Source organism: Ambystoma mexicanum, chromosome 6q (genome assembly GCF_040938575.1).
Source record: "Ambystoma mexicanum isolate Mex_15411 chromosome 6q, UKY_AmexF1_1, whole genome shotgun sequence".
In the NCBI taxonomy this organism is placed as follows: Eukaryota; Metazoa; Chordata; class Amphibia; order Caudata; family Ambystomatidae; genus Ambystoma; species Ambystoma mexicanum.
Window position 1 is genome coordinate 1,561,847,630 of NC_090937.1, and position 26,400 is coordinate 1,561,874,029.

Here is a 26,400-nt window from a genome sequence, read left to right on the forward strand (position 1 = left end):
CCAAAAGGCCCCACGCCCAATACCAACAAATGACCCAAAGATTCGGGTCCCCTCCCATGCATCACCGGTCGGGGGCCGGCTAACATCGTTCCTTTCAGCATGGGAGGGAATAACGTCAGACCGCTGGGTATTATCCACCATAGCCCACGGATACTGCATCGAATTCAACGGTTCCCCGAAATACAGACCCCCACGGAACCGACGCATGACACCGGAACACCTCACTATTCTTCTTCAAGAAGTAGAAGAGCTACTGAAAAAAGAAGCTATAGAGGCTGTCCCTCTATCTCAGGTAACGGAAGGTATTTATTCAGTGTACTTCCTTGTACCCAAAAAGGACTTAACCATGCGTCCTGTATTAGATCTTCGCCCAGCGAACAACTTTGTCAAACCCCAAAAGTTTCGTATGGTGACCTTGCAGGAAGTAATCCCACTGTTATCACAGGGGGATTACATGACAACACTAGACATGAAAGATGCATACTTTCATATTTTAATGTTGCCAGCGCACAGAAAATACCTCAGGTTCAAGATAGAGAACAAACACTATCAGTTCAGAGTACTACCCTTCGGGATAGCATCTGCACCAAGGGTATTTACGAAAGTACTGGCAGTGGCAGCGGCCCACCTGCGCAGATTATCCATCCCGGTTTACCCGTACCTCGACGACTGGCTCATAACAGGGGATTCTTACGAAACATGCTTCTCCAATACCCAAAGGACCGTAGACCTTTTGTCCCAACTGGGCTTCTCCATCAACGAAAAGAAGTCCAGCTTAGACCCCAGCCAAATCAAACAATTCCTAGGGGCTCTAATTCGAACAAAGGACGGCCTCGTCTTCCCCTCCAACGAGAGGGTCCAAAACATGCTGATCCCCCAATATGTGGCAGGTCGAGAGGTGACGGTATGCAAAGCAATGCGCTTGCTAGGGATGATGGCGTCATGTATTTATTTGGTACCTCGCGCGCCTGCGCATGCGCCCAATGCAAGAGTGGCTCTACAGCCAGTGGTGTCAGGCCAGCGGACAATGGGACGATCTGGTGGTAGTCTCGCAGGCCTTGGTTCTCTCGCAACGGTGGTGGACAAAGGAAAACCTGTTATTAGGGAAATCATTTGCCACACCCGCAGTGGAAGCCACTCTAACCACAGACGCATCCCTTACAGGATGCGGGGCTCACCTATCCCATCAGACTGCTCACGGAGTGTGGACTCCGAGCTTAGCATCCAAGCATATAAACCTGCTGGAACTATTAGCAGTGTTCAAAGCACTGAAAGCCTTTCAGGAACACTTACAAGGAAAGACAGTGATGGTCCTCACAGACAGCACCACAGCCATGCACTATCTCAACAAGCAAGGGGGCACTCACTCTCCAGGACTGTCCAAGCTGTCCCAGAATATATGGAAGTGGGCTCTCAAACACAACATGTTCCTACTATCACAACATGTACCAGGGGAACTCAATCTGCTAGCAGACAAACTCAGCAGAGACTTCCCCCTACCCAAAGAGTACGAATGCCAATTACACGAAAACATTGTCTTAGACGTCTTCACGCAATGGGGTTTCCCGGAAATAGACCTGTTCGCAACCCTGGAGAACTCACAATGCCAAAGTTACGCCTCCAGGTACCCCCAGAACCAGTCCAAGGGGAACGGTCTGTTGATTCAATGGTCAGGGAAATTTGTTTACGCCTTTCCCCCGACTCCCCTCCTCAACAAAGTGGTGCACAAGATGCACCAAGAGCAGGTTACCATGATACTAGTAGCCCCAATGTGGGCCCGGCAGCCATGGTTCGCTCACTTGATGGAGATGTCCCTATCTCCCCCAATGAAACTTCCCTGCCCGTACAACATGTCACAAGACAAGGGCAGGACACTGCATCCATGCCCTCAGACCATGAACTTAGCAGCCTGGCTCCTGAGATCATAGAATTTGGACATTTACATCTCCCTCAGAGATGTATGGACATCCTCAGGGAAGCCAGAAAACCTAATACTCGCCACTGCTATTCTAGCAAGTGGAAAAGATTTGTCATCTGGTGTAGAAGTAAGAACATCAACCCGGTTGACTGCTCTGCCACTAACATTATTCTGTACTTGACCCATTTACTGGATTCAGGTCTAGTGTTTAATTCCATTAAAGTCCACCTAGCGGCACTTTCTGCATACACCACTTCCCAACTTAAAGTTTCGTGGTGGAAGATACCAGTTATCAAGGCCTTTATGGAAGGGGTAAAAAGAATACACCCCCCGATAGCTAACCCAGCTCCCGGATGGGACTTAAACGTGGTACTTTCTAGACTCATGGGCACTCCTTTCGAACCCATGCACAAGGCAACTCTTAAATACCTCACTCTTAAGACTGCTTTCCTAATAGCTATCACCTCCATTAGGAGAGTAAGTGAACTACAGGCTCTTTCTATACTAGACCCCTTCGTATCAGTTCACAAGGATAAGGTGGTTCTTCGCACACACCCAAGGTTTGCACCAAAATTCATCTCAAAATTTCATGTAAACCAATCTATAGAACTACCAACGTTCTTTCAAAACCCTTCCAGCTTGGGAGAAAAAATTCTGCATACACTAGATGTACGCAGAGCTGTCATGTTCTACATGGAAAAAACCAGATCACTGAGAAAGACTCATCAGTTCTTTGTCTCGGTGGCAGCAGGAAGAGAAGGAGATGCAGTCTCTAAGTCCACTATATCTAGATGGATTGTACAATGCATCACTCTCTGTTTCTCTCTTGCTAAGAGAGAACTACCCTTCAAGCCAAGAGCACATTCCACTCGAGGCACTGGGGCTTCCATAGCATTCATTGCAAATGTTCCCCTTGAGTCCATCTGCAAAGCGGCTACCTGGAGTTCTGTGCACACCTTTACAAAACACTACTGTCTAGATGCACACTCTAGATCCGACTCCCAGGTGGGACAGGCAGTATTAAGACCTCTTTTCTCTACTGTTCCTTCTCATAACCCACCGCCAACTCCGGGTACTGCTTGCTTGTTTATGCACAGCATGTGATTCTAAGCAGATTAACAAACATCAGAAGACAATGCATTACTTACCGTAAAAGCATTTCTGATGGTTGTATCTGCTTAGATTCACATGCGCCCGCCCTTCCTCCCCGCTCGGATGGAAGGAACATAGACATCCTCTACTATATTTCTCTCTTTTCTGTACTCCCTCACGTCTAGAAGGCTCCCTCAGGGCAGAAAAATACAGAGGGACCTCGACGCGTGAGGGATTGTGGGTACAACGCACGTCACTATAGGGATAGTGTTACAGACACGCCTTGTCGACGTCCCCTTTTCGACTACGAAAAACAAAATGCGATACTCCGCAGTGACCACTGGATGTCGGACCTATGCACAGCATGTGAATCTAAGCAGATACAACCATCAGAAATGCTTTTACGGTAAGTAATGCATTGTCATACGTAGGTTTCCAGGAGTTTTGCTGGGTAGTGAATGTTTGAGATTGGCCGGTAGTTAGAGAGGTCTTCTACATTGGTTATACACAAAAGCTACTTAACCCCATGAAGGCTTCATAAGGTTAATAGTGTTTGTCAGTGTTGTTGGAGAGTATGTGGCTTGATGTGCACTTTCCTCCACATATGTTTGTACTATTATTAATATTATGGTATTTATTGCCAGCAGACCAGAAGCACGTGTCTGTCCTCATTAGTTTTCAGTGAAAGAAAAAAGCATGTCAGTAACCAGAGACAAAAAAAGGGGTGAAATACAAAGAGTGCAGAATCCGCTGATGGAGTTTTGGAAAAGGGGTCATACAAGGTGTGGAGGGAGTGCTTGGACAATCCTCTCCAATGGACCCAGTGTTAATTATAATAGGGTTCACAGTTGACACGATTTATCCTTTGAAGTCCCTGAGGGGGACACTTAGCACATCCATGCAACTGGCTGTTAAGTTGGTCATTGCAGGGGCATGGAGGAGAGACCCTCCATGGTTGAATGTATGGTAGAATCGGATTTGGCAGATGATTGCTATGGAGAGGCTGACTTCGGAATTGCATGACACACCGAACACCTTTTTAAAAAATCTGGCACCCCTTGATCCATTATCTGTCTAAAGAGAATGGAGATCTGTCGTGCATGGAGAGACTACGAGCGCTGCTATTATTTGTTACCTAAATCCAGCCCAGGTCTGGTTTAAAAAGATGACTTGCACCGGTTAACGGATGAGTTCCCAGAGGCACACCTTACATTACGATTCATGAAACAGTTTGGCTGGACGGGAAGGCAGGGTTTGAGTTGTTGGGGATGCTTTTCTTTGGGGTTTTGTTGACTTAACTGGGTCAGTGGTATGAAAAAAGAATGGCAATTTCTGTGTTATTTTATCAAATCAATAACATCTGTTTTGGCTGCCCTTCTTACTGAGCAAGCTCTAGCACACATGCATGCTCCCATCTGTTTCCTTCATTCAAGGAAAATAAATTTAGCCATGGACTACCTCTGAGCTTTTAATGCAAGAGTGCCACCTCACCTATGACCTCTGTTACAGGAAACCAGTTACTGTTCTCTACTTTTGCTGCAAGGTACTGCAAAACAGTATCACTGTCACCATTTGGTGCTTTCCATACAGCTAACAGAACAAAGTTATATGGCTCTTGGTAACACTGGGTACCTTTTTTGAACACCTTCCGCTTGGAGGCTTAATGTGTTCAGGAGACACAAGACACCAGATTTGTCACTAGTAGTGCCTTGGATTATGATTTACCAGTACAGGAAATACAAAGTGTTAAGGTGGCTCACACTGGACGCAAAGCATAGGACACTCAACCAAGAATAGACCTTGAGTTTTAGCTGGCCGTTGTCTTCAGTTTTCCTTGGTCATCTCCTTTTGATTGGATTTATGGTTGTTGGATCAAGTGGGGGGCGAGGGCAGAGGTGGAGCAGATTGAGTGCGTAGCCTGTGGTCGAGAATGATGGTGACTTTCCACCTGGGTGTGAAACAATGTCCAAATGCGGCATGATTGAGTGACTTTTGCCTATAGTCTGTGTGAAGGTTTCTAGGAGGAACTTTTCTGGTTCCTCTTGGGCATGAAGTGCCCCTGGGTGGGATTTACAAAGTTGAGGAATGAGGGAAAGATATGAGACCCACACTGGTAGTCCTTGGTCTTGTGCTGAGGGATTAGTAGAAACTGTAAGGTGTTGTGGCTTTCAGTCTGTTCATTTGTCACATAGTTGGGCAAATGCATTGTATTTTCTTTTGTGGGGGGGTGATTGATCAGAAGTAGGTTGGTAACCCATTTGATATATTGGGAATCAGTTGAGTCAGATTCTGCACTGCTCTGCAGGAGTACAGAGATGGTAGTGTTTAATGGCCTAGTCCACCCCACACTACTACTAAATAAGCAATGCTCTCCATCATGAAGTCGAAAAGCATAGGCAGTAGGGATGTAACGGTATAACGGTATACGTTAAAGATACCGTGAACCACTTAATTGAACAATAATAACCGTCACATTGTTTATACCGTTATACCGTTCATACCGTTAAGTGTGCTTTTCAATCTGATTTGGAAAGGCTGCAGTAAGCAAGTGCTGCGCAGTCTTGGTCTTGCACTGTTGGATGTGCCGTCTGCCAAGTAGTTTCAGTTGGAGCAGTTTTTAATGCCATTCCATAAACCACACGTGCCTTACACAAAATCAATGTTAGCAATAGGAAGAATAGATGCAATGCCAAGAAGGAAAAGGGTTTACTTTGGGGTGGCGGCTTTGGGGTTTATATATTTATAATGGATAATGTTCTCTAAACATATGGCAATGGGGGATTTCCCTGGTTCTATCATTGAATTTACATATAAGTCACACTGTGAAATTCACTCATCTCTTTGGGTATTCCCTGCTGCCATACCAAAGGGTAACATTTCAGTGATTACTGAACACCTTTTGGCCCGCAAGTAAACTAAAGGCTGTAACGTAAAAAGAAAGTGTGTGTGTGTGTGTTTGTGTGTGTGTGTGTGTATGTGCACAAGTGTATACTACCATCAGCCTCCATTGATCTGTGGCATGCAGGTTATCAAGATGGCAACATGTTCATCTTCACCAGTAGCCAGTGGGGAAGCAAAAAGCCTAAATGACCACTAAATGATCAGTTTGCTTTGCCAGTTGCAGCAAGCCTCCACCCCACCCCCTCCTCTTCACACGTGTGTTTGTGTTTGGTGGAAGCAAGGCATTTCAGTGGAATGTATGTTGAAAAGCCCAATTCTGGCCCTGGGTGCCTGGTTTTGTTTGTGATGATAAATCTGTCAATTTATGACCTTTTAGAAAATATTTGTTAAGATCAGTTAACTCCACCTGCTACACCGCGATAACCATGATATACCATCATTTGGCAAGAAGGTTATCGTACCGTCATAAAACGAATACCGTGACACCCCTAATAGGCAGGGGGCAACCTATACTCTTCAATAGGAGTGTGAGCAAGCACTGAAGCATCCAAACAATAGTACTGTGATAACAAAATAAAAAATGTCCAACCAAAGTTCTGTAAAAAAAAAGTGAACTAAAGTACAAAATACTAACCTGATCAAAATCATTAATAACACACCCCTGTAAAGGGAGATGCAGAATATGCAGACATATGACTGAATCTGGATATGCTGGGTCTGAAGATAGGGAAGACGGGCAATAATTCTTTCAGCATTGTTTAAAGGTGTTCTGGAGCGCGGTCTTAAAATGTCACTCCTAAGTTACAGAAATCAGTCTGATAATTGTTTTGACGGTATAATTCTAATTTCCCATAGACCACCATGTCAAACCAGACATGCCTTATTTGTATTAATTGATGTGCCACTAGACTTTTGCAGGGTGGGGAAGAGGAGGTACATATATATATGTTTTGGTTGTGGTTACCCACAATTAAAGGTAGTCCCTGGAACTTCAGCTTTCATCAGGCTGTTTGAAGGAATTCATGCTACTCTGTAACTGCCATGTTGTCAAACAAGGCAGTTGCTGGGGGTGTCAGTGGACCATCTCAGCAGAGTTTTGTGTTTGCACTATACCTTTCAGCATGGAGCCTTATGAGAGTCAACCTGATTACCAACGCAGAATCAGAGGCATAGTAAAGTGTCATTTTGGGTTAGAAAAATCGACAAAGCCTACCGGTGCAGATGGCATTCTGTCACAGGAAGGTGTTAGGTTTTCAGAACCACTGCTAATATAGGATTCAGGTAGGCCTACCATAGTGGACCTTCAAAGGTTTGACACACAAGTCTGAAATTCCTTGGGAACGAGGGCAAGCAATAAGGCAGAGACGTTGGAGATTAAGTTTTTGGTGTAAAGTGCAATTACAAGAGCTTACATGCAAAAGAATGTAAGGGAAGTACAAATGCAACCACTGGCATGAAGAAAATGAAATAAATGGTAGGTGATGCAAAATTTACAAATAAAAAATTGAATGTCGAAATTGGAAAACAAATAACTTAAGTTGGTTTTAAAAGATATGAATCAATTTTTCAAAAGACGTTTTGAATTGTTACTCCATTGCCTCAGTTCTAAGCTTCAAGCCCAAACCCTATTCTAGGAACAAACATCTATTTTCAAGGTAACACAGTTTAGATTACCTTTAAAGCTGCACAGTTTTCCGATAGGGAAAAATGGTCTCAATGTAGCAATGTAGCTCTAGTCCTGGAATCGGCACAATAGTTTTGTAGTATATGGACTTTGGTTTCCTGTGTACGGTAGGGGCAGCTACCTATCCTAGTCGACCCTGGGACCCTAGATGAGATGCCCCGGACTCCGGATCCTAGAACAATGTTCAGGCCCAGGTAACTGCATGTGTGGACTTCGTGCACATAGGAATAAAGTCCTAACCTGGGTTCAGCAATTTGGTGGTTCTGCTCAGAGTGAACCTTCCTGAAAGGGATCATCACTTGGCTGGAACTTGCTGAAGCTTCCATAAGGACTATGTGAAAATATTCACAACGTTGAGGATGCCCGAAGCACCTCCAGGCACTCTGTGTAGTTAAGTGACCTTGCACAACCACCTGGGTTCATCCAGGAAGCCTCTTTTCTGAAAGAGCAGCAGCACCAGCAGAGCAAGACTTTTACAGTTGAGCCCACTAGTCAAAAGCAGGGCTGTTCCAGGTTCTGGGCTATCCCGGTCAAAGAAGAGCATAGCTTTGCCTCAGTGATACATGGTCTGGCTAATAGTGCCTCCAGCACCAGTCCCCCAAAGTCCTTCTGTGGTCTCTTCTTTGGATTATTGCTTCTGGTGGTCAACTGCTTACTAGCTTCTGGTTTTGTCTGACAGATTGGATGGAATGTGCATGGCAAAAGCATGCGATAAATCTGGCTTTGAAAGTGACGTGATTGTAGGGACATCCAGTGAAGGTCAACGAGTGTGGTTGTTCTGTGGTCATATTTGCAGACCCCTTTGAAATGGCAGCAGTATAGAGAGAGGACACATGCTAGGTTGGTGGGTTGGTTGGGGAGCAGCGCAGTGTTTTCTCCCTCCAGTAGAGCTGAAACCTGTGCCTGAAGACTGGATCTGTGGAAGAGCTTGAATGTTCCAGTTAACTGGTACCAGGCTGTCTGAATATATTCGCTATGAGTTTTGAATTGGGGCTGGATGCTTACAGAATTCCAGGAATTTGATGCAGGGTATGAGCTGTGGGGTAAGGCCCTCTATCATCATGGCAGACCCCAAATCTGAATGATGCTAGTAAATAGGTATTCCATCTTGGATGAGTTCATTTAGAAGTAGGTGATGACATCCACGTCTGGATCGGGCCAAGACACACCTTAGTTGATGTCTTCAATGGGCGATGCTTTCAGGGAGCGTTCTTTGCAATCTCTGTATCGGTGGTTGTGTCTGTCGAGGTGGGAGCCAGGGTGCCCATGTAGCAGGTGAAGGTCATTGACAGATTGGATCGCTGTCGGACTCCACAGGTGGCGGGTAGTATTCATGATCTGAAGGTAACTTATGTTGATGAGGGCTTGATGATCTACAGAATGGGTCTACAACCTTTGGCTCTCCAGATCTTTTAGGCTACCCTAGCCAGCATAGACTATGTTGAGGGATTATCTGAGTCGTAAACAAAAACATCTGGAGAGCTGCAAGTTGCTTGTGACTTGTCTACAAGTCTGTGGGAGATTGGAGCCCCAGGAGGTATGTGTGTCAATACTTGAGGATGCATAGTACATGGTCTCAATTTTGCATCTGGCTCTGATGCCTTATTTGAATCGTCTGGAGGCCATTGCTATTCATGTCTGCTTATGTTCCTACAGCTCTTTGAAGGATGTTGCCTAGGAACTGAAGTGTATGATGGGGCAGTATTTCTGTTGTCTTCTTGAGCAGGAGGGGAGGATTTGCATGTTTGAGGATTTGTATGGTTTTGAGAGAACTCAGAGTGAGGGATGCATTGTTGATTTACAGACTAAGTTGGGAGGGTTTCTGTTCGGAGTGTCTTGAAGATGGTTCTCGTGTGTTTGACAGTTTTGTTTTCATGGAGGGATGCACAGCACGTTGTCTGCATTGTAGTCGGTGCTAGTGTTATGGCTGTTCTCGTCATCAATGAAGTTATCATGATTAGTGCAGAATTGACAGCTATTTGGAGTGTAGGGGTTGGAGGGGCGGGGGTTGATGGGCCTTTTCCGGACTTGAGGATACTTGTATGTCTGCTGATTTAGGCTTTGCTGTTCTGGAAGTAGGAAGCTATTGCTTTGTTAATGATGAATCCTGTTAGTCTTTATGTACTTATGGTACTCTGAGGTGTATTTATTCTCTTCTTGATTATTTAGTCTTGCTCTACTACTCATGTTAAGTATCTTTATTGTGTGAGAAAGCATTACATTTTAAATAAAAATCCATGTGACCCGGGATAAGACGGGCGCATTTGCAAATTGATTTAGAAAATTGGACCAGGGCAGTTTCTCCACTTGCGCGCATCCCGCCTTTTTGCACACCAGAATTTTGCGGCCTTAAGATGAGGCTTTGCGATGATTGCCCAATATCTACCTCGTATATCCCTAGCATTAACTGACTTGATTCCAAACATTGTCTTACTGTGTCCCAGCTCTATTCCCCATCTGGTGTGGTACCTTGAAAATGGGCAAGTGAGGCTATATATCATGAACTTGCCTTTCTTGTCTTTAGGCACGGCCATCTCCAAGCCCTCAATTGTCTTGTCCAGTCACTGGGCAAGTTCAAAACCTCACACTCCCAGATACTGCATCTCTTATAAAGGTTGCATCAACAGCAATATGCTTCTGCAACAGTGAAAACAGTATTTTACCAACATTTAGAACACCAAAAAGAATTTCTGCCATGTTTTTTAATTTGTGACCATTTTATTTTTAACCCTGTAAGCCTGGTGGAAAGGCCATGCTGCTTGCGTTCGAGTCTTTTAGAACATGGGCTATAAAAATGCTAATCTGTCAAGGCAGCATGGAATAGCCATTTTGTACTTGCTCAAGTTGTATCTTTTCTGGTTCAGGCCTAAACTAATGAAAGCCAGAAGCTCCCAACCCCCACTTCAATGTTGGACGCCTGGGGTTTTCGCTCTTGGGAGGTAAATGGCCAGCTATTCGGTGGAGGTCCTGAAGGAAATGGGTTCAGAGAATAGAACATAACATTTGTTTAGATGCTTGACCCGAGGCTGCCTGGTCTGCATGGAAAGTAACGCACTCTCTGTGTACCTAAAACGTTTTATCCCTACCAGGGAAGAGAAGTGAAATCTACATTGTTATAGTTACTAGGTCTTTAAATATGTGTATAGGGCATTAACAAATTTCATTGTAGCCTCTTCACGTATATGCATATCTGAACGAATAAGGTGCTGTAGGAACTAGACATAAATACACCAAATGAGTAACCTTGAAATATGTGGCATCTCTCGACTGTATCTTTGAATCCTCTGAGGTACCTGCCCCCTTGCAACAGGAGCTGCTCTCCAAGAGTCTGCGACACTGAGCATAATCCATGCAAGAAGGCATGGTTTACAAACTACTTGCCACTTCTTTGACAAGTAGAGCAGCAGCTAACCTCTCTTTGGGTGTCTGCTAGTCTAGCTCTGAGTCCTCCCTAGGATTCCCGTTCAACTAGTTCTTTGAAGCCCTGATCAAACAGCTGCAAGTATTCATCCTGAATCTCAATCGGACACCATTTCAATCCTTGGTCTCGCCAGGCAAGTCCCGTTTGGGACTGTTATTTGACAGGAGCCTGTACTTAAGCAGCTTTGCGCAATGATTCTGCATACCAGCACTAGAACACCGCTGTGTGGCTTGCTGTGACATTCATACACTGGCTTCTCCTGTGTGGAGGGATTTGCGACGGAAAAACTGTAGTCTTGGACTAGCCCCGTTTTTGGCTTTAACCGTCTTCAAGACAAGCTACTTCCTCGGCTGTGCAGCCAACTTATTAAGTGTCTGGGCCCAATATGCTAATCGGATGCCCATTTAGCAATAGGCACTGGATTAAATATAATTAACTAAAGTAATCCATGTATGCTTAGTGTTTCTATGATCTAATAACCCGTGAAATATAACCCAGACAGAAAATTAAATTGAAAAAATACCTTGAAAAAATACCTTAAAAGTAACATAACACAAAGCTACAGCCATTTAAGATTATTTACAGTGTGTTATTGTTTTTACTGAGTAAATATCTAGCATTTGTTCGTTTGCACTTCCTTTATGGTACACTTTTCAAAACTAGGAGGTGTGCCCTGTGTCCTACAAAACCTTCTATCCCCCATTAACTAATAAGCCATATTGCTCCAAGAAAGAATATTGCATGCTTCGAATTATTATTTTTTCATTTTATTTTTACGATTGGAGTGTGGTATTTTTGTTTTCTTGATTTGTAACTTGGCGTTTTTCGGTAAGTGTAATTTGTACCTCTTTTAGTCTTCATTTGTAGCCGTTTTTCTGCTATGGATCCTTGGAGTTGGATATCTTAAATTACATTTTCCCAGCTGTTTGTCGTTTGTACAGACCTGTGCGTTTTGATTGTTTTTGTGGCTGGCACCTCGTGCCATTTCTATTTCACAAGCTAATCTCTTCGGAGAGCAAAGAGGCCAAGTCCATGTAAAGTAATAGCCCTCATGTGTATCCCAAGCGTGAATGAGAGCCTTCTGACAAAGCTTGGTCCTCCCTGCTCTGTAACACATCTGGGAAGTGCCCCCCCAGAAATACAAGCACTTTGGTGCTCCCCACTGCGGTAATTGGTCTCATAAGTATTGTCCCCGGTGAGGCCAGGGTCCCTATCCAGGGAGTGAAAAAGATGTGATCACCACGAGCTAAAAGGCCCTGCTTATCGAGCATCAGCCAGTACGAGAGCGAGATGCGAGTACATAGCATGCGACAGACTACATGACCCCTTATCATTTATATCTAATCTAGCGCTCCTTTTCTACACTTTGCCCCCGTTATGCCCATTATACATGACCCCTTATCCTTCATATCTAATCTAGTGCTCCTTTTCTACGTTGTCCATTATACATGACCCCTTATCCTTCATATCTAATCTAGTGCTCCTTTTCTACACGTTGTCCACGTTATGCCCATTATACATGACCCCTTATCCTTCATATCTAATCTAGTGCTCCTTTTCTACACGTTGTCCACGTTCTGCCCGTTATACATGACCCCTTATCATTCATATCTAATCTAGTGCTCCTTTTCTACGTTGTCCACGTTCTGCCCACTATACATGACCCCTTATCCTTCATATCTAATCTAGTGCTCCTTTTCTACACGTTGTCCATGTTATGCCCATTATACATGACCCCTTATACCTTATATCTAATTTAGAGCTCCTTTTCTACAAGTTGTCAGTGTTATGCCTGTATGGCACCAGTTGGCCTAGTAGTTGTTGGTGTCATGATAACCAGGCTCTTCTAGACTCTCCATTCCGCATGTGCCCAGGAACCCCAGAGCATATGTTTTATTTTTTTTATTTATTGGTATTTATAAAGCGCCCAAAAAGCCTGTGGGCATCGTGGCGCTGTTACAGAACATATGAAGACATTGCTAGTTACAGATAAAGAGCTTAGTTGCATGATGCAGTGGAAAAATAGTGCATACATAGAGATAGGCAAGAGTACATGGTGCAGTGAAAAATGGTACAAAATAGTCCCTACATAGCCGACTGAGAAAGAGCAAGAAAACGAAGAGGTTAGGGTGGCAGAACGCTGGTGGGGAAAGGGGGATTAGTTAAATAGTAGCTCCTAATTGTTCCTCCATATCTTTTCTAAGCGCTGTTCTCCTGTTAGTTGGGTATCATATTTAACAATGCCTACTCACTCAAAATACTCTGTGCCCTGGTGTCGGATTTGCAATTTTACAGGATGGCCAGTTGGATTTGAGTTGCCTTTTGAATAAAACATGCATTGCAAAATTCTTTAAAACTTTTTTTAATGTTTATTTAACGTCTGTGCGCTCGTCTCTACTTGCTTTAGGCAGGAGAGGGAGGGCATATTGGTTGAACACATCTGCTCTGTTCGATCTAGTGGAGACATTCAAAGATGAGCTTTACACGTTTTCCTTAATTAAACCTTTGTTTGTTTTGCAGTTTTGGTTGTGTTGAATCACTACTTAGCTTTCCAGTACTTTGCAGAGGAGTACTATCCATTTTCAGAGGTAAGAGACATTCTATTTTTCTGCTGCTTTTATTAAAAAGTATTTTCTTCTCCAGCTTACTTTGTGTATGGATGTACAAAGGCCTTTGTGTTTTGAATCTGTGTTTTGTCAGAAATTCCCAGTTTTGTGGGCTCCCTCCCAAACGGCATGATTGTCAAGGGTATGTTTGTTTTTTTTTTTCTTCTGGGTAAAAGGTTTCTTTGATATTGGGGAAGCCATTTGTGAAATGGCAGTTCCGCATTCTTAGTTTCTGCTCACCAAAACAAGTGGCGGTTTGTGCTAGAATGTTAACCCTGGATATATTTGTCTTTACCCTGTTCCTGATGTATAATGTTCTGCCTGCCTTGCCAGCGGTTTGCCACGATACCTTGTGTACTAATATCCGGGCTCTTAAAATCTCATCGGGCTGTCTTGCCAAGTAGTTTAGGCCCAGAGTTTGGAGTGAGCTACTCAAATTCCAGTCTTGTCTAAATCACGGGCTGTCTGTTGCCTTTATCTGGCTTGCGTGTAAATCTCTAGCGTGTATTGCACTGATTATTTTTATCATCAAATAGACTTCTTTTGCAAGGCCACAGACGTTCCAATGTCGTCATATTGCAAGGAAAAATTTCTTCCTGCAGACGCAACTATCCTCTGTGAAGAATGTAAAATGTGCATATGCTACTTGTGTCAACCACCTAATATCAGACGGTCTATTTGTTTTTTCAGACGGAATGTTTTGGGGGTTATGTTGTCTCACCTTATGGGACCTCTAAACTTTTTTGCCATTTCCTGTTCGATGTTTTTGGATTTTGCCATTATTTGTGTGGTCAGAGGAACTTCTACTGAAGTCCCATCTGTCACTACAACCCTTTTTTAATACAATGTTGTGTGGTAGGCCAGAAGCACTCCATTTTGGTCCTAGGTTGATTGTTACCCTGCAGTTGTTGGGAGTATGCTGATGGCGGCTGTAATTTAGTTTTGTCTTTACCAGGGTTGCTGCCAGTTTTACTCGATTAGTAGTCCATTGTATCTATGTTAGCCATTAGGGTACTCGTGCATTTCTAAACCATACTTTGGCATATTTCACACCAGCCTCAGTGGAGATTGCCTGCTCTACCAGACAACTCTACTATAGATACCCATAAAGAGTTAGGTCTAGTTTTTGATTGAAACCAGGTCTTTCCCTTATAATAGATTATTTCTGACCACTCCAGAAGGCTTTGGAAAATTCTTGGTGGAGTGACCACATTCTGTAGTGCCTACTGGTTCCTCAAAACAAAGCATTACTAGCACACGTTTCCATATGCAGCTCTGACTTAGTTTTGGTTGGGCAGCTTAAGTTCTCTAACTAGTTTAGAGGCTTCCAACCTAAGTGCCACCCATATTGCTAAGTGACCATGATTCTCTGCAGCTTCTAGAGAATCTTATTTTTTTTATTCCCCAGATTTCATATACTTGGGGAAAAATTAAACCATGATTTCCTCAACGTTAATGCCATTGATTTTGAAAGTTTTAATCATCCACTGGGAGTTTGTGTGGGCATTGTTGGCTAAAATGGGCTTCGGGACAAACTTCATTCTATGGGAGAAACTGCTATATGAACACCCCAAAGTGGTGACCCGGGTTAACTGTATGATCCTTTTTATTTTTCACTGGAACGCGTCAAGGCTGCACTCTCTTCCCCGCTACTTTTGATCCTAGTGATAGAAATGCTGGCTGTTTGGTTACTCTGTGATTCCTTACTGAAAGGATTTAAATGGCCAACAGGAACGGTTGTCCCTATATGCATACGATTTGTTGCTATTCATGTGGAAGCCCCACAGATCCATCCCCAGAGCCTTGGAAATTTTGCAGATCTACGAAACCTAGTGGGCTTTGAGTCTATATCATAGTCTCCTGACATTGCACTCGAGTTGATACAAAAAAGATTGCTATAGCTTCACAGCATATCTTCCGTACTCATGCCGCAACTGAAGTAATGAGCTTGACAAGTATACAGATCCTAAGAGCTCACCTTTGAGGCAACAGATCTGTGTGAAATTCAAAAGCTAGATTTCACAACACCCTGTCTGGGGGGTGGGGAGAGAGGGAGACATCCAACTTATAGAGGACGTGCTGAGGGGACAGCTTCTGACATTTCAAGAACTAAAACACCACTTCAAATCATCGCTATCTGATGAATTTCACTACACCAGATTCCGACATGCCACACAAGCGCAACTCCAAGAACAGAGCGATAGGGACGTTCTACCATATGATTTGGCTATTCCCAATTATACGCCGATTTTGGCTTGTTAGTCAGAGGCCTATTTCTATTGCACTTAAAACGATCCCAGACGATCTTTACTGTGGGCACGAGGTGAAATGGTATACTCCAAATCCATTAAACTCTTTATTGCTAATGCCATGATGTTGGCCAAAAGGAATATAGCCTTAAATTAGGGGGGAGGAGGGCAAAGAACCACCAAATGGGAGCAAGACCTATATACCTGTATGTCAGCAGAGGAACTGGTATATAGAACCCGAGGTTGCCCCCGCAAATTCGATATGATCTGGGACAACTGGGAAAACGTCAGGGAATGAAGACTTAAATTTGTATTGGAAGATGTGTGCTGAGTGTTTTCAATAAATTGAGTTGTGTATGTTTTATATAGTCTATTGCGCTCCCATTGGTTGTCTGTTTTCTGGTTACAACTTTGTATGGTTTACATGTTATACTTCTTTTTGTTGGTGTTAATGAAACCCCAAAAAGAATTTGGAGAAAAGAATGGGGCACAGCCTTACTGTACTCCTATCCAAGAAATGTGTGATATGGATGTAACCATAAGATCAAGGGACTGCCAGCCTTGGGATTTGCTGGGCTGCTCAGTTCAGTACCACATATTGCCGAATTGGGAACAAAGGGAAGTGTCTACAAAGGCCTACCTGTGGCTATCGTACGTTTAAGGATACTTGTGTAACCTCATGTGACTTTTATTTACGCCATTGGGTTCGACACAAATTGAGTCGTCCTGTTAATTTAGAGTATTGAATTGTGTCCTGATCAGGTGTTTTTGGAGCCCAAGAAAATACTTACCGGCAGCAAGTAAAGGTCAGAACAAGACATTGATCCTGAAGGACATCGCACTGAAAGGCGCTCCACACAGAGTGGAACAGTAGGGGAAGTGTGGGGGATAATCTCAAAATAACTTTTGTCCTGGTGGTAGAAGGCCTTCAAACCCACATAGTTTGATTTTACCAAAGCCTGCTCGCTTGTTTCCATGGAGAACGCTCCCTTTTAAGTTCTATCTGCCATGTAACGCAGTCCCTTTGGAAAGACATGCAATGGACCACGAGGAGTCTTGTGTCTAGCGTGTAAGCTCTTCAAACTGAAGACGTTAAAGGAGCGTAAAACCAAATGCTGGGCATTTTATGCCTTGCAGGTAGAAAAGTCCATGTGAGAATCTACTACTTCTGTGAACAAGCGTCCGATTTGAAGGCGAAGCTGAGGAGCTAAACTAAAAGAAATGTGTGTTTTGAGCTCAGTTGGCCCATAGCTCTATAGGGTCAATGCCAAGACGTGCTGAGGAGGCATCCGCTGGCGTTCATAAAGCTCAAAACAAAACTGATGGCGCTTGTATGAGGGTCACATTACTCAAATGGGTGGCCATATGTCGTTCAAGGTTTACACTTAATTGACTAGTTTCAAATCCCTTTTTCAAAGGATGATAAACAAGACTATAGCATGCATGTCAGCCATCTTACAACAAATTGCCCATACAGTATTTTCAGTAGAAAAATTATTTTAATAAACGTTGGCCTGAGTACAATTCATGTCTTTACCACATTCAAAAGGTTAAGTGCATTTAGGAACTTTTCTCTGCTTTTTAAATAAATACTAATCTCATTCCGTAGAAAATCTTTGCCGTTATTAAGACTGTTTCGTTTCATATATTCATTCATACATTCAACATCCTTGCACTTGTTCCATTCTACCCAACATGTTTCATTTCTGCTCTGTTCTCTAATACACATTTATCAGGAAATTCTTCAAGGGGTCACAACTCGCTTATCCACAATCCCTATTTTTTTAGTACGGCTCTGTTAAATTTGCCATTTATTTTCTGATTTTTATCAGACTTGTTTCTTTTAATTAGGAATTTCCTTTTAATCTAGTATTCTGAGTTTCCTTTTTTTCAATCATGATTCTTCAACACAGTCAACCTGTGTTTACACTGACCAACCTTTGGCGACTGCACTTGGTGCACTATTTTTCAGCTGCTTTTTACTCTGTTTTTCTGTTGCTTGTTCTTTTCATCTACCCGGTCTAGGTTCCATCAGAATTAGGGGAGGAAGGTTTGTGTCCGCTCTTATTGTCAGTGTTCCTTTCTGCGAAGGTCATTCGCACAGGATCTGATTAGTTGGTAAAGGTCTAGCCTTTTTGCCCTGACATTTACGCATCCATCTGCTACGATGGTCTGCGCCATGTTCTGTGTTTTCATGCTCCTCACTCGGTCTTTTATGAGGGTAAGTCCAATCACTCAATGGCACAGCCTAACCCGGAGGTAGAGCACACAACGCATCCGTTGAAAATTTTAAATAAATACTCTACTCAATCCTGTGTAAAAATCAAGCACAGATCATTTGGTGTGGACATGTTAAGAGTCATACGGGGAAAAATGGCCCAAGGAGCGTTTCCACTCGCATTACGAGTAAAATATATATTCTGGTCAACTGCCAAAAAAAAGGGAAAATGGATGTTTCAGGAAAGACTAAACCTTCAAAAAAAGCATAGGTCACTTTTTAAACCGTCCTTCCAAGAAGAAGATGACATAGAAGAGGATTCATGTACTGAGGAGAACATAATACGGAGCATATTAGTCCACGTGAATGCCCCATAACCTCTCCAGATATTGTAGAACCTCCAATACCGTCGTCACCCATGGAAGATCAATGCCTTTACATTATCTTTTTAAAGACGGCAGAGGGCAGGTTAGGTATCCAATGATGTCCATGTCCTTGGGTATGACGACCTGAATAATTGGAAGGACCTCTTGTGTGACAAACTCACTAATACATTTTTTCCAAATAAATCTATGTGTTAATGGAAAATATTCAATATTTGTGACCAACGGTTGTCCAAGATAGTAAAGTTCAATAAAAAAACAAGGGATCATAAAATTCTTACATAGACGTCCAATTCATTTCGGTCCTTCGACTTTCCTCGGGGACTGAGATCTGCCCATTTATTGTGCATTTACATCATTGTCCACATCTGAAATATCCTATGCACCCTCATGATTCTAATTATTTGTCTTGGACATGGGGTGTGGTCTGTGTGGCTCTGGGAGTTTTGTTTTGCAGATTAGGTATCCAAACACACGACTCGGATGAAGAGGGTGATTTTATTGATATTTTACAATTGAAAACCCCCATCTCCCAATCCATACTACGTTTAAAGAGTATACAAAAGACTGGCACCCTCCTTAATTAAACCGGTACAAATAAAACCGGTTATCCCAAGATTATAGAAAAAATATAAGCACACACCCAGCAATCCATTGCATATCAGGAGACCATTAAAATCAGTTTCTTTGGTTGTCACTACCTCTAGGTAAAGAGGACAGTGCTCCAGATAAAATGTGAGGTGGAGTATTTTGGGGGAGGAAAGCTTTCATCTAACAATAGTAAACTGTATATGACATCCAGGTAACGCATGCAAGAAGTTAAAACTATGCCCACATCATGACAGAAATGCAGCTTTCGATCACAATTGATGCATGCAACACAGTGTGTAGTAGAACACCCCCTCACAAATGGAACAGACTAGTACTAACCCTGTGAGGTTCCCCTGCATGCAAACGAGCAATAGAACCGAAGAATAAGCAGTGTAATGCTTTGCTCACTTAGAACAGGTCCGCTTCAGTAGGAACTGTTCAGACTCCCTCACGCAAACTGAAAAGGGGAATCTGGGCACCCGCAATGCAAGCCTTCATCTAGAATAGGTGGTATGAATCACTGTGAGGTAAAGCAAGGGTAGCAGATTCCCACACAGAGAACGGATCAGAAATGAGTCCTCTCTGTAGAAACTACACTCACATAGAACAGGTGCAACATAGGGTTTAGGGTTCCCCTCCTAAAATAGAAAAGGTATGCAAAGGACCTCGGTAGATCATTCTTTCTTCACATTAAGCCAGGACATCGTGATTCTCAGCAATACAAGAATATCACATATAAGTATTTGGCCACAGCAGAAGACGTTCCACTTGCATAGTGCAGGAGCTACAGGGCATGGAGCGGTGCAAGCATCGCTGCACTGAATCGCTAAATTAAGGGTCTTACAAATGCAGGCTTCACTCGCATAGAAAACGAACGGCATAAGGCTCAGCAGTCCAAAGTTCCAGCACAAAGAAATTGCTCAGTCGGAGTTAAGCGAACCAGGCTCCCCTTACATTGTATAGGGAGAGCATAACTGCAGTGAGGGCTCCACCCACTGTGTATTTATGTATGTACAGGAGGAACAATGCACTTTTGATCACAAAAGAACGTGCAATAGATCATTTGACAGGAAGCCGTTATCTGCTTACAATGAGGTGAGTTTGAGGGACATTCTGGCCAGGTTTTGGAGGGGAGTAAATGGAACAGTCACCGGGGAGAATACATGAGTGGAAAGTGTAGGTAGGCAGTACGGTCAGCTGTGCCTGGGATTTGACTATGATGGGTGAAGTGCTAGAGTGGAGGCAGAGGAAGTGTGGGCCAGAGGCAGGTTAGAGTCGAGAGAAGAATGCTAGTTAGCAGGTAGATTACGGGTAGGTTAAGAGGGTAACTCTGAGGCTTTTCGTTTGGCTTTGAACAAGTCCAGAGGAAGGGAATTCTATGCATGTGCAGCAAGCAGACATAAATGGTGAAAGCAAGAGGAAGCACGGGAAGGGCGAGGAGTCGCAAGGTTAATCGAGGAGGTAGCGCAGAGATTACGAGAAGGCTTATAGAGTTGGATAGAGGAGGATAGATGGGTTCCCTACCGTGAATAGATCTGTGAACCAGGAGAAGATCTTTAAATCTGGCCACCCAGTCTGGTTAAGGATCTTGTCAAGAGGACAGAAAGCATAGTTGGGGAGACCAAAGATGGTGCTGGTACAGAAGTCCAGTTTGCAGTGGTTAAGTGATGCTTGGTGGTGTTGAAAAGGTGGTGCTTGATTTTTCTAATATTTGGAGGTTGAGGCGAGCTGCTGTTGCAGTTTTGGAGATGAAAGTAGAGAAAGTGTGAGAAGGGTCATAGATGTCGCAGATGTTCCTTACTGAAGAATAGTGGGGAGTGTTGGGTGGGAACTGCTAATAGAGGAGAGCTTTTGGCAGGAAATGAGAGAACCTCGGTTTTACATCAAGCCATCGAATATTTAATGGCACAGATAGTTGGAAATTTTGATAGAGAGATCACAGGAGAGTTCCGAATAAGAGAAGATAATTTGGGTGTAATCTGCAAGAAGTTAGTACAAGAACCCAAAGGAGGAGAATATGGCCCCAAGTGCAGAAGTGTAAAGAGGACCTGATCCAAGACGGACTGGATTGAGTTCAGAGATGTTGCTCAAGGGACAGAGAATTGGGGAGGTGCACGGTAGGATGCAAAGGCAAGAGCTTCATCCTGAATCCAAATCCAAAGATGAGTATTAAGGAGACCATAGTAATTGACATTGTCTAAGGCAGCAGACGGGTCCAGGGAATATGATAGAGGATACATTGGAGTGCTTAGCCGAGGCAATGAAGTTGGACACATTCATGAGAGCAGTTTCTGTGGAGTGACTGGAGCAGACACCTGCTTGTAGGGGATCTTAAAGGTTGTGGATATCTTTAGAAATTTGTAAGACCGTTGTACACAACCCTTTTGGGTCCTTTAGAGAAGTGTAGAGGAAGCGAGACAGGGCGAAAGATACCCAGTAGGTTCGAGTCAGCCCTTTGCTTTTTTAGGAGAAGGATGACTGTGGCTGTTTTGAAAATCGAGGAATGCCACGTGAGTTGAATGACAGGTTGAAGAGTTCAGCGAGCTGAGAGTCCACAAAAGGGGCAATAGGCTTGACTAGCTGAGGAGCAAGGGGAATCAGATGGAGCACAAGAGGGGTTAGCCTGCATCAGTAGAAAGGATGCAAATTTGACCACATTACCCCAACCCTCATCGAACGGCACTGGCTCCCAATGCAAGCCTGTATCATGTTCAAATGCTGTTGCATCATCTACAAGTCTGTCATCCTGAAGTCCCCAAGCTACCTCACTGAGAAAATCATTATCTCTTGGGGCCTGCGATCTACCAGAATTAAGGAAATGTGCTGACTTGAATTACAACAGTGCTGTAAGGAAAGCAGCACAATGCAAGCCTTCTGTCTACGCTCCAAGAGGGAAAGAGCTCATGGCCTTCCTCTTCAAGGAATGGCTCCTCCTTAACATTTTAGGTCGACACCCTGCCTGAGACTCTGTGATTTGCTCTCACCTGTCTTCCCCCATGATGACAATTGCCCACCCTCCCGTGTCAGCACCCTGCTCCTTTATTCCCTACTTGCATCACTGTGTTCTTCCTGCTATGATTGTAAATCGTTCCATTGCTTCCTGAAGCTAGGTCAGCGCTCAATAAATATAAGAGGAGAGGTCGGGAGAGAGTCTCTAATTTTGGAAATATTTGCAGCGAAGTATTCATCTAGGTCATTAGCTGAGAGAGTAGAATTGATGGTCGAAGACTTAGGAGTGACTGTAGGGTGCCCTGTAGCCGGAGAGGATGGTTTGAGTGAGAGTCAATGCGGGTTAGGTAGAATTCCCTTTTCGCTCTATCAAGAGTGGACTTGAGATTGTTCAGGGCAGAGAGGTAGAGTTGCAGGACCTCATGCGAGTGGGTATGCCTCCATTTGTGCACAAGCTGACGCATGTCTGTTTGCAGAGAGTGTATATATAAGGTGACCCATGGTTGAGAATGTTAAGACTTAGGGGTGAAAGTAAGATGTGGGAAGTGAGAGGAGAATGAGTCGTATAGTAGGGATTGTAAGCTGAAGAAGGCAGTGTTGGTGAGAGGCATCCGGTGTGAAGGAGGAGAGTAAGAACTGTAGGTCAGAGAGAAAGGGGGGAATGACAGAAGGTTTACATTTTCTTTTAGTAATGTGAAGCAAGTGGAGAGGGAAATGGTGGTTGAAACAATTGAGTGATTAGATAGGGATGGCGTGACAGTATTACTACATGAGGCAGAGGTGGAGATGAATAAGAGATCCAAAGAGTTACCCTCTGTGTGGGTAGGTAGGTTGAGAGCGTGGTCACTAAGAAAATACTGAAGTTGATTTTTGCTCCGTTGAAACTTGACATTTCGTTACCTGCATTATCCCTTCCAAGATGGCTCCTGCAGTAGGCTTTAGGCTTGTCTTCGTTCCCATTCAATCATGACGGCATGTAACGTGGCGACATCTCACTTTCCACCGACTCTGCATACTCTGTGAAATTGGATGTAATCGACGTTCTGATGCTTGTTGTTCTGCTTAGAATCACATGCTGTGCATATGGTCCGACATCCAGTGGTAACCGCAGAGTATTGCATCTTGTCTTTCAGGGACCGAAAGGGGACGTCACCATAGGCGTGTCTGAAACACCATCCCTATTGTGACGTGTGTAGTACCCAAAATCCCTCATGTGCCGAGGCCCCTCAGATTGTTTTTTTCCGCCCAGATCACTGGTCGCCCTATAGCGGAGCTCTTCATGAGACATTGTTTATTTTACCGAATTGCCGGTTTATCCCCGTTAAGTCACTTCACCCATCAAGAACATCATCGACTTGGACTATGGGGGAATCGTCTACGGCTGTGGGTTCCAACGCCTAAGATTCGGCGTTCGGACTTCCACGTGGTCGGGCCTTCCGGCCGACCTACACAGTAGGGAGAGTGGGCTTGGGGTTTGCCATACTGTTATGTCTTTCCTTTTTTCCACTGCTTTCCCTTTTGGTCTGGTCACCCTTCCCTTATTCTATGGAAAGGACTACATTTAGATTCTGCCCTGTGTGCAGGGTTAGATATCCGTGGAAAGACGAGCACACCTTGTGTAACGCTTATCTTCCCCCTAGAGCACGACGAAAGGCAGTGTTCGGCGTGTAAACTCAAACCTAAGACCCTTGGGGAGCGCCGGTTAAAGCGGTCGGCCGCGTACGGCATGTCACGCGTGGTGCCTCCTTCCCCTGCCGCGACACCAGCCGAAAGTGAGGATGACCAAACGTCCAATGCGGATGTTATAGACCTTGAGGCGGACACTTCTAGGGCCGCCACGCCCGTCCCCGACCCTTCCAGGCTCAACTCCGGTCTTGCTACAGGGCACACACCCGGTGACTGGGGCGTACAATCGCACCGCACCAAGCACACAACCCAAACGCCGTCCACGACGACATCGTCGAAGAAGACGAAAGCACCAATGGGCCCGCCGGAAATCTCGGCAGTGCCCACGGATCGGTCAGGTCCGAAGCCTTCGCCGCATCCACAGGAGCGCATGACGACTGGGCATAGCAAACATAGCAAGGGCGCTACTCCCCAAACCACATGCGCTGAAGTTTCAGAACAAGAAACTTCGACGGTTTCCAAGGCCCGTACAGGCCCGAGAACTACGAGTAGGCCTCTACCTGAGAAGCCATCCGCTGGCCCTTCTGGAGCCGCGGAAGACACTTCTACTGCCGACACATCATCGGAGGCGTTGTCTCCCGAAGATTCGGTGACTATCCGTAAGAGCATCAATAGGATTGCTACAGCGGTGGGTCTAGTACCGGTTCTGCCCACAGTTATGGGCCAATCCGTCAAAGTTTTCCACGGATTTGGAAGACGATCCCGAAGACTCTTACGAAGAAAACCAGGTAGCCCTCTCAAGCACCCTGAGGAGATCCTCTCAACGCCTTAGGGCGGAGAACACGGTTCCTACTCAGCTAGGTCCATTTGGGTCATGCAAGTGGGCCACGGAGCAATTCGAGGGGTGTATGGATCGGCTGGAACAGTTTTTCAGGGCTTCTGATCAACCTCTGCCGAAAAAAGCTCGGGTAGACCCTAACCCTCAAACACAAGATGTCCAACACCAAGTTGACTATCAAGAAGATGTCCAGATGGACACGTAAAGAGACATCTATACAGAAGAGGGGGCCTCTTTTCTGGACAACTATGGGGAAGATCAAGGAGCAACGAACAACTGGGAGGACACCCAGCAGGACGATCACAACTCTATTGTTTGCCTCGACTCTCCCCCATCCACCCCGATTCGACAAGCTTCCCCGGTGGATAATCAAATGGCTTTCAACAACATGTTGAAAAAAGCAGCAGAATTCTTTAAAATTGCCACGCTTGAAGCCTTGCTGTCAGGCTGAGATTCTGATCTTGCATCTGCGGAAGCTGCTGAACCCCCGACAATCCACCCAAAATGTAGTACTCGGAGCTCTGAATTGTTCAGATCAGTTTACCACACTTCTAGGGGAAAGGGGGAAAAGTGGATAAAATAACAAACACCAGGCTGGCAGCTATTGACTAGCTGGTTCTTCACCTGTAGTAACGACATAAGCATATACAACACCACATTTACTCATTGAGTCACTGACCTCATAAACTATATCCTTTACTAAATAGTTTAAAAAAACCATACCTGATACTTCTCCTTAAAATGCCCTGAGAAGTGATTTAGTAGATAAGACTTCCTTACTAGTTGCCAGGAGACTTAATGTTCATTCAGCCTTCTTAGATAGGTCCTTGAATGCTTTAGCAATCTTTTCCTCTAACTTCTTATTTTTCAATTAACTTTAACAACCTATTAAGTTTAAGATGAAGTAAGGGAAGTTCCAACAAAATCCAATCTGGTAAAGTCTTTGTATGCTAAGATTAGTCTCTTAATGAAGAAGAGCTTAAACTTAGGATGGGAATTCTCGTAGTAATCACATGCTCGCGCGCTAAAGTTCAACGTAGCAGGAAACACATACACGTGCTTTTGTTCCACGTAGCAGAAAACACGCACACGTGCAATTGTTCACCGTAGCAGGAAACACGTACCTGCGCTTTTGTTCCACATAGCAGAATTCTCGCGCACGCGCAGTTGACTCCCGAAGAAAACACTTGCACTCACGCTATTGCTTTATTTAACGGCTCAAACACGCACTACCTCTGAAGAGACACATAGCTTATGGAAACATGCACGCGTGTTACAGTTTGTGTGGATTAGATGAACATGCTCGTGAACCTTTTCAATTAAATTAACCTTTTTACAAAAAATTAAGTAAGACTAGAATAGTTCTGTAATAAAGTTTTCTTCCACTTGGAAGTAACAGAAAGCACTTATCATTTGAATGAGTCTCAGAAAAGTCCTTCTCCCTGAAAATGGAATTTTCTCACTCATGTCCTGTGTCCAAATGAACTCCGAACTCTTTCCCAGTTTAATACTCGAAGAAGCCCTTCGACTGCTTGAAACTTGAAGCCTCTGATCAAGTTAAGCAGGAGCAGCTTTACACACGTCCTCCCAGCTGGGCTACGATGATGAAAGGCAGTTGAGAATGTTCACTGTCCTTCCTATAAACAATCACCAGCCAATCAAAACTTAGGCTGAGCACTTCCATCTTGGCTTGGGGCCTTTTCCAAAGGCTGCAATTAAGGTTAAGGCTAAATTGTCTGCATCAAAATAAAACCAATCATAACACACCAAAACCCTTCCATACTACATGTGCCACACCTGACCAATGTAAGAATGTCAATGTATGTAATCCCTGATCCTAGAACATGTCAATGTATGTAACACCTGACCCAATGTAACACCTGACCCAATGTAAGTAAGAATGTGCCAACCTGACACTTGCCTG

At 44.2% G+C, this 26,400-nt stretch overlaps 1 protein-coding gene across 1 annotated transcript in view; it reads left to right on the forward strand.

Moving 5' to 3' along the window:
* TEX261 (testis expressed 261) overlaps positions 1–26,400 on the forward strand; it is a 124,374-nt gene that overhangs the window by 58,559 nt on the left and 39,415 nt on the right. The window contains exon 4 of the mRNA XM_069632267.1: positions 13,537–13,604. Within this exon, the coding sequence (XP_069488368.1) occupies positions 13,537–13,604 (68 nt within the window). The remainder of the gene's footprint in view (positions 1–13,536; positions 13,605–26,400) is intronic.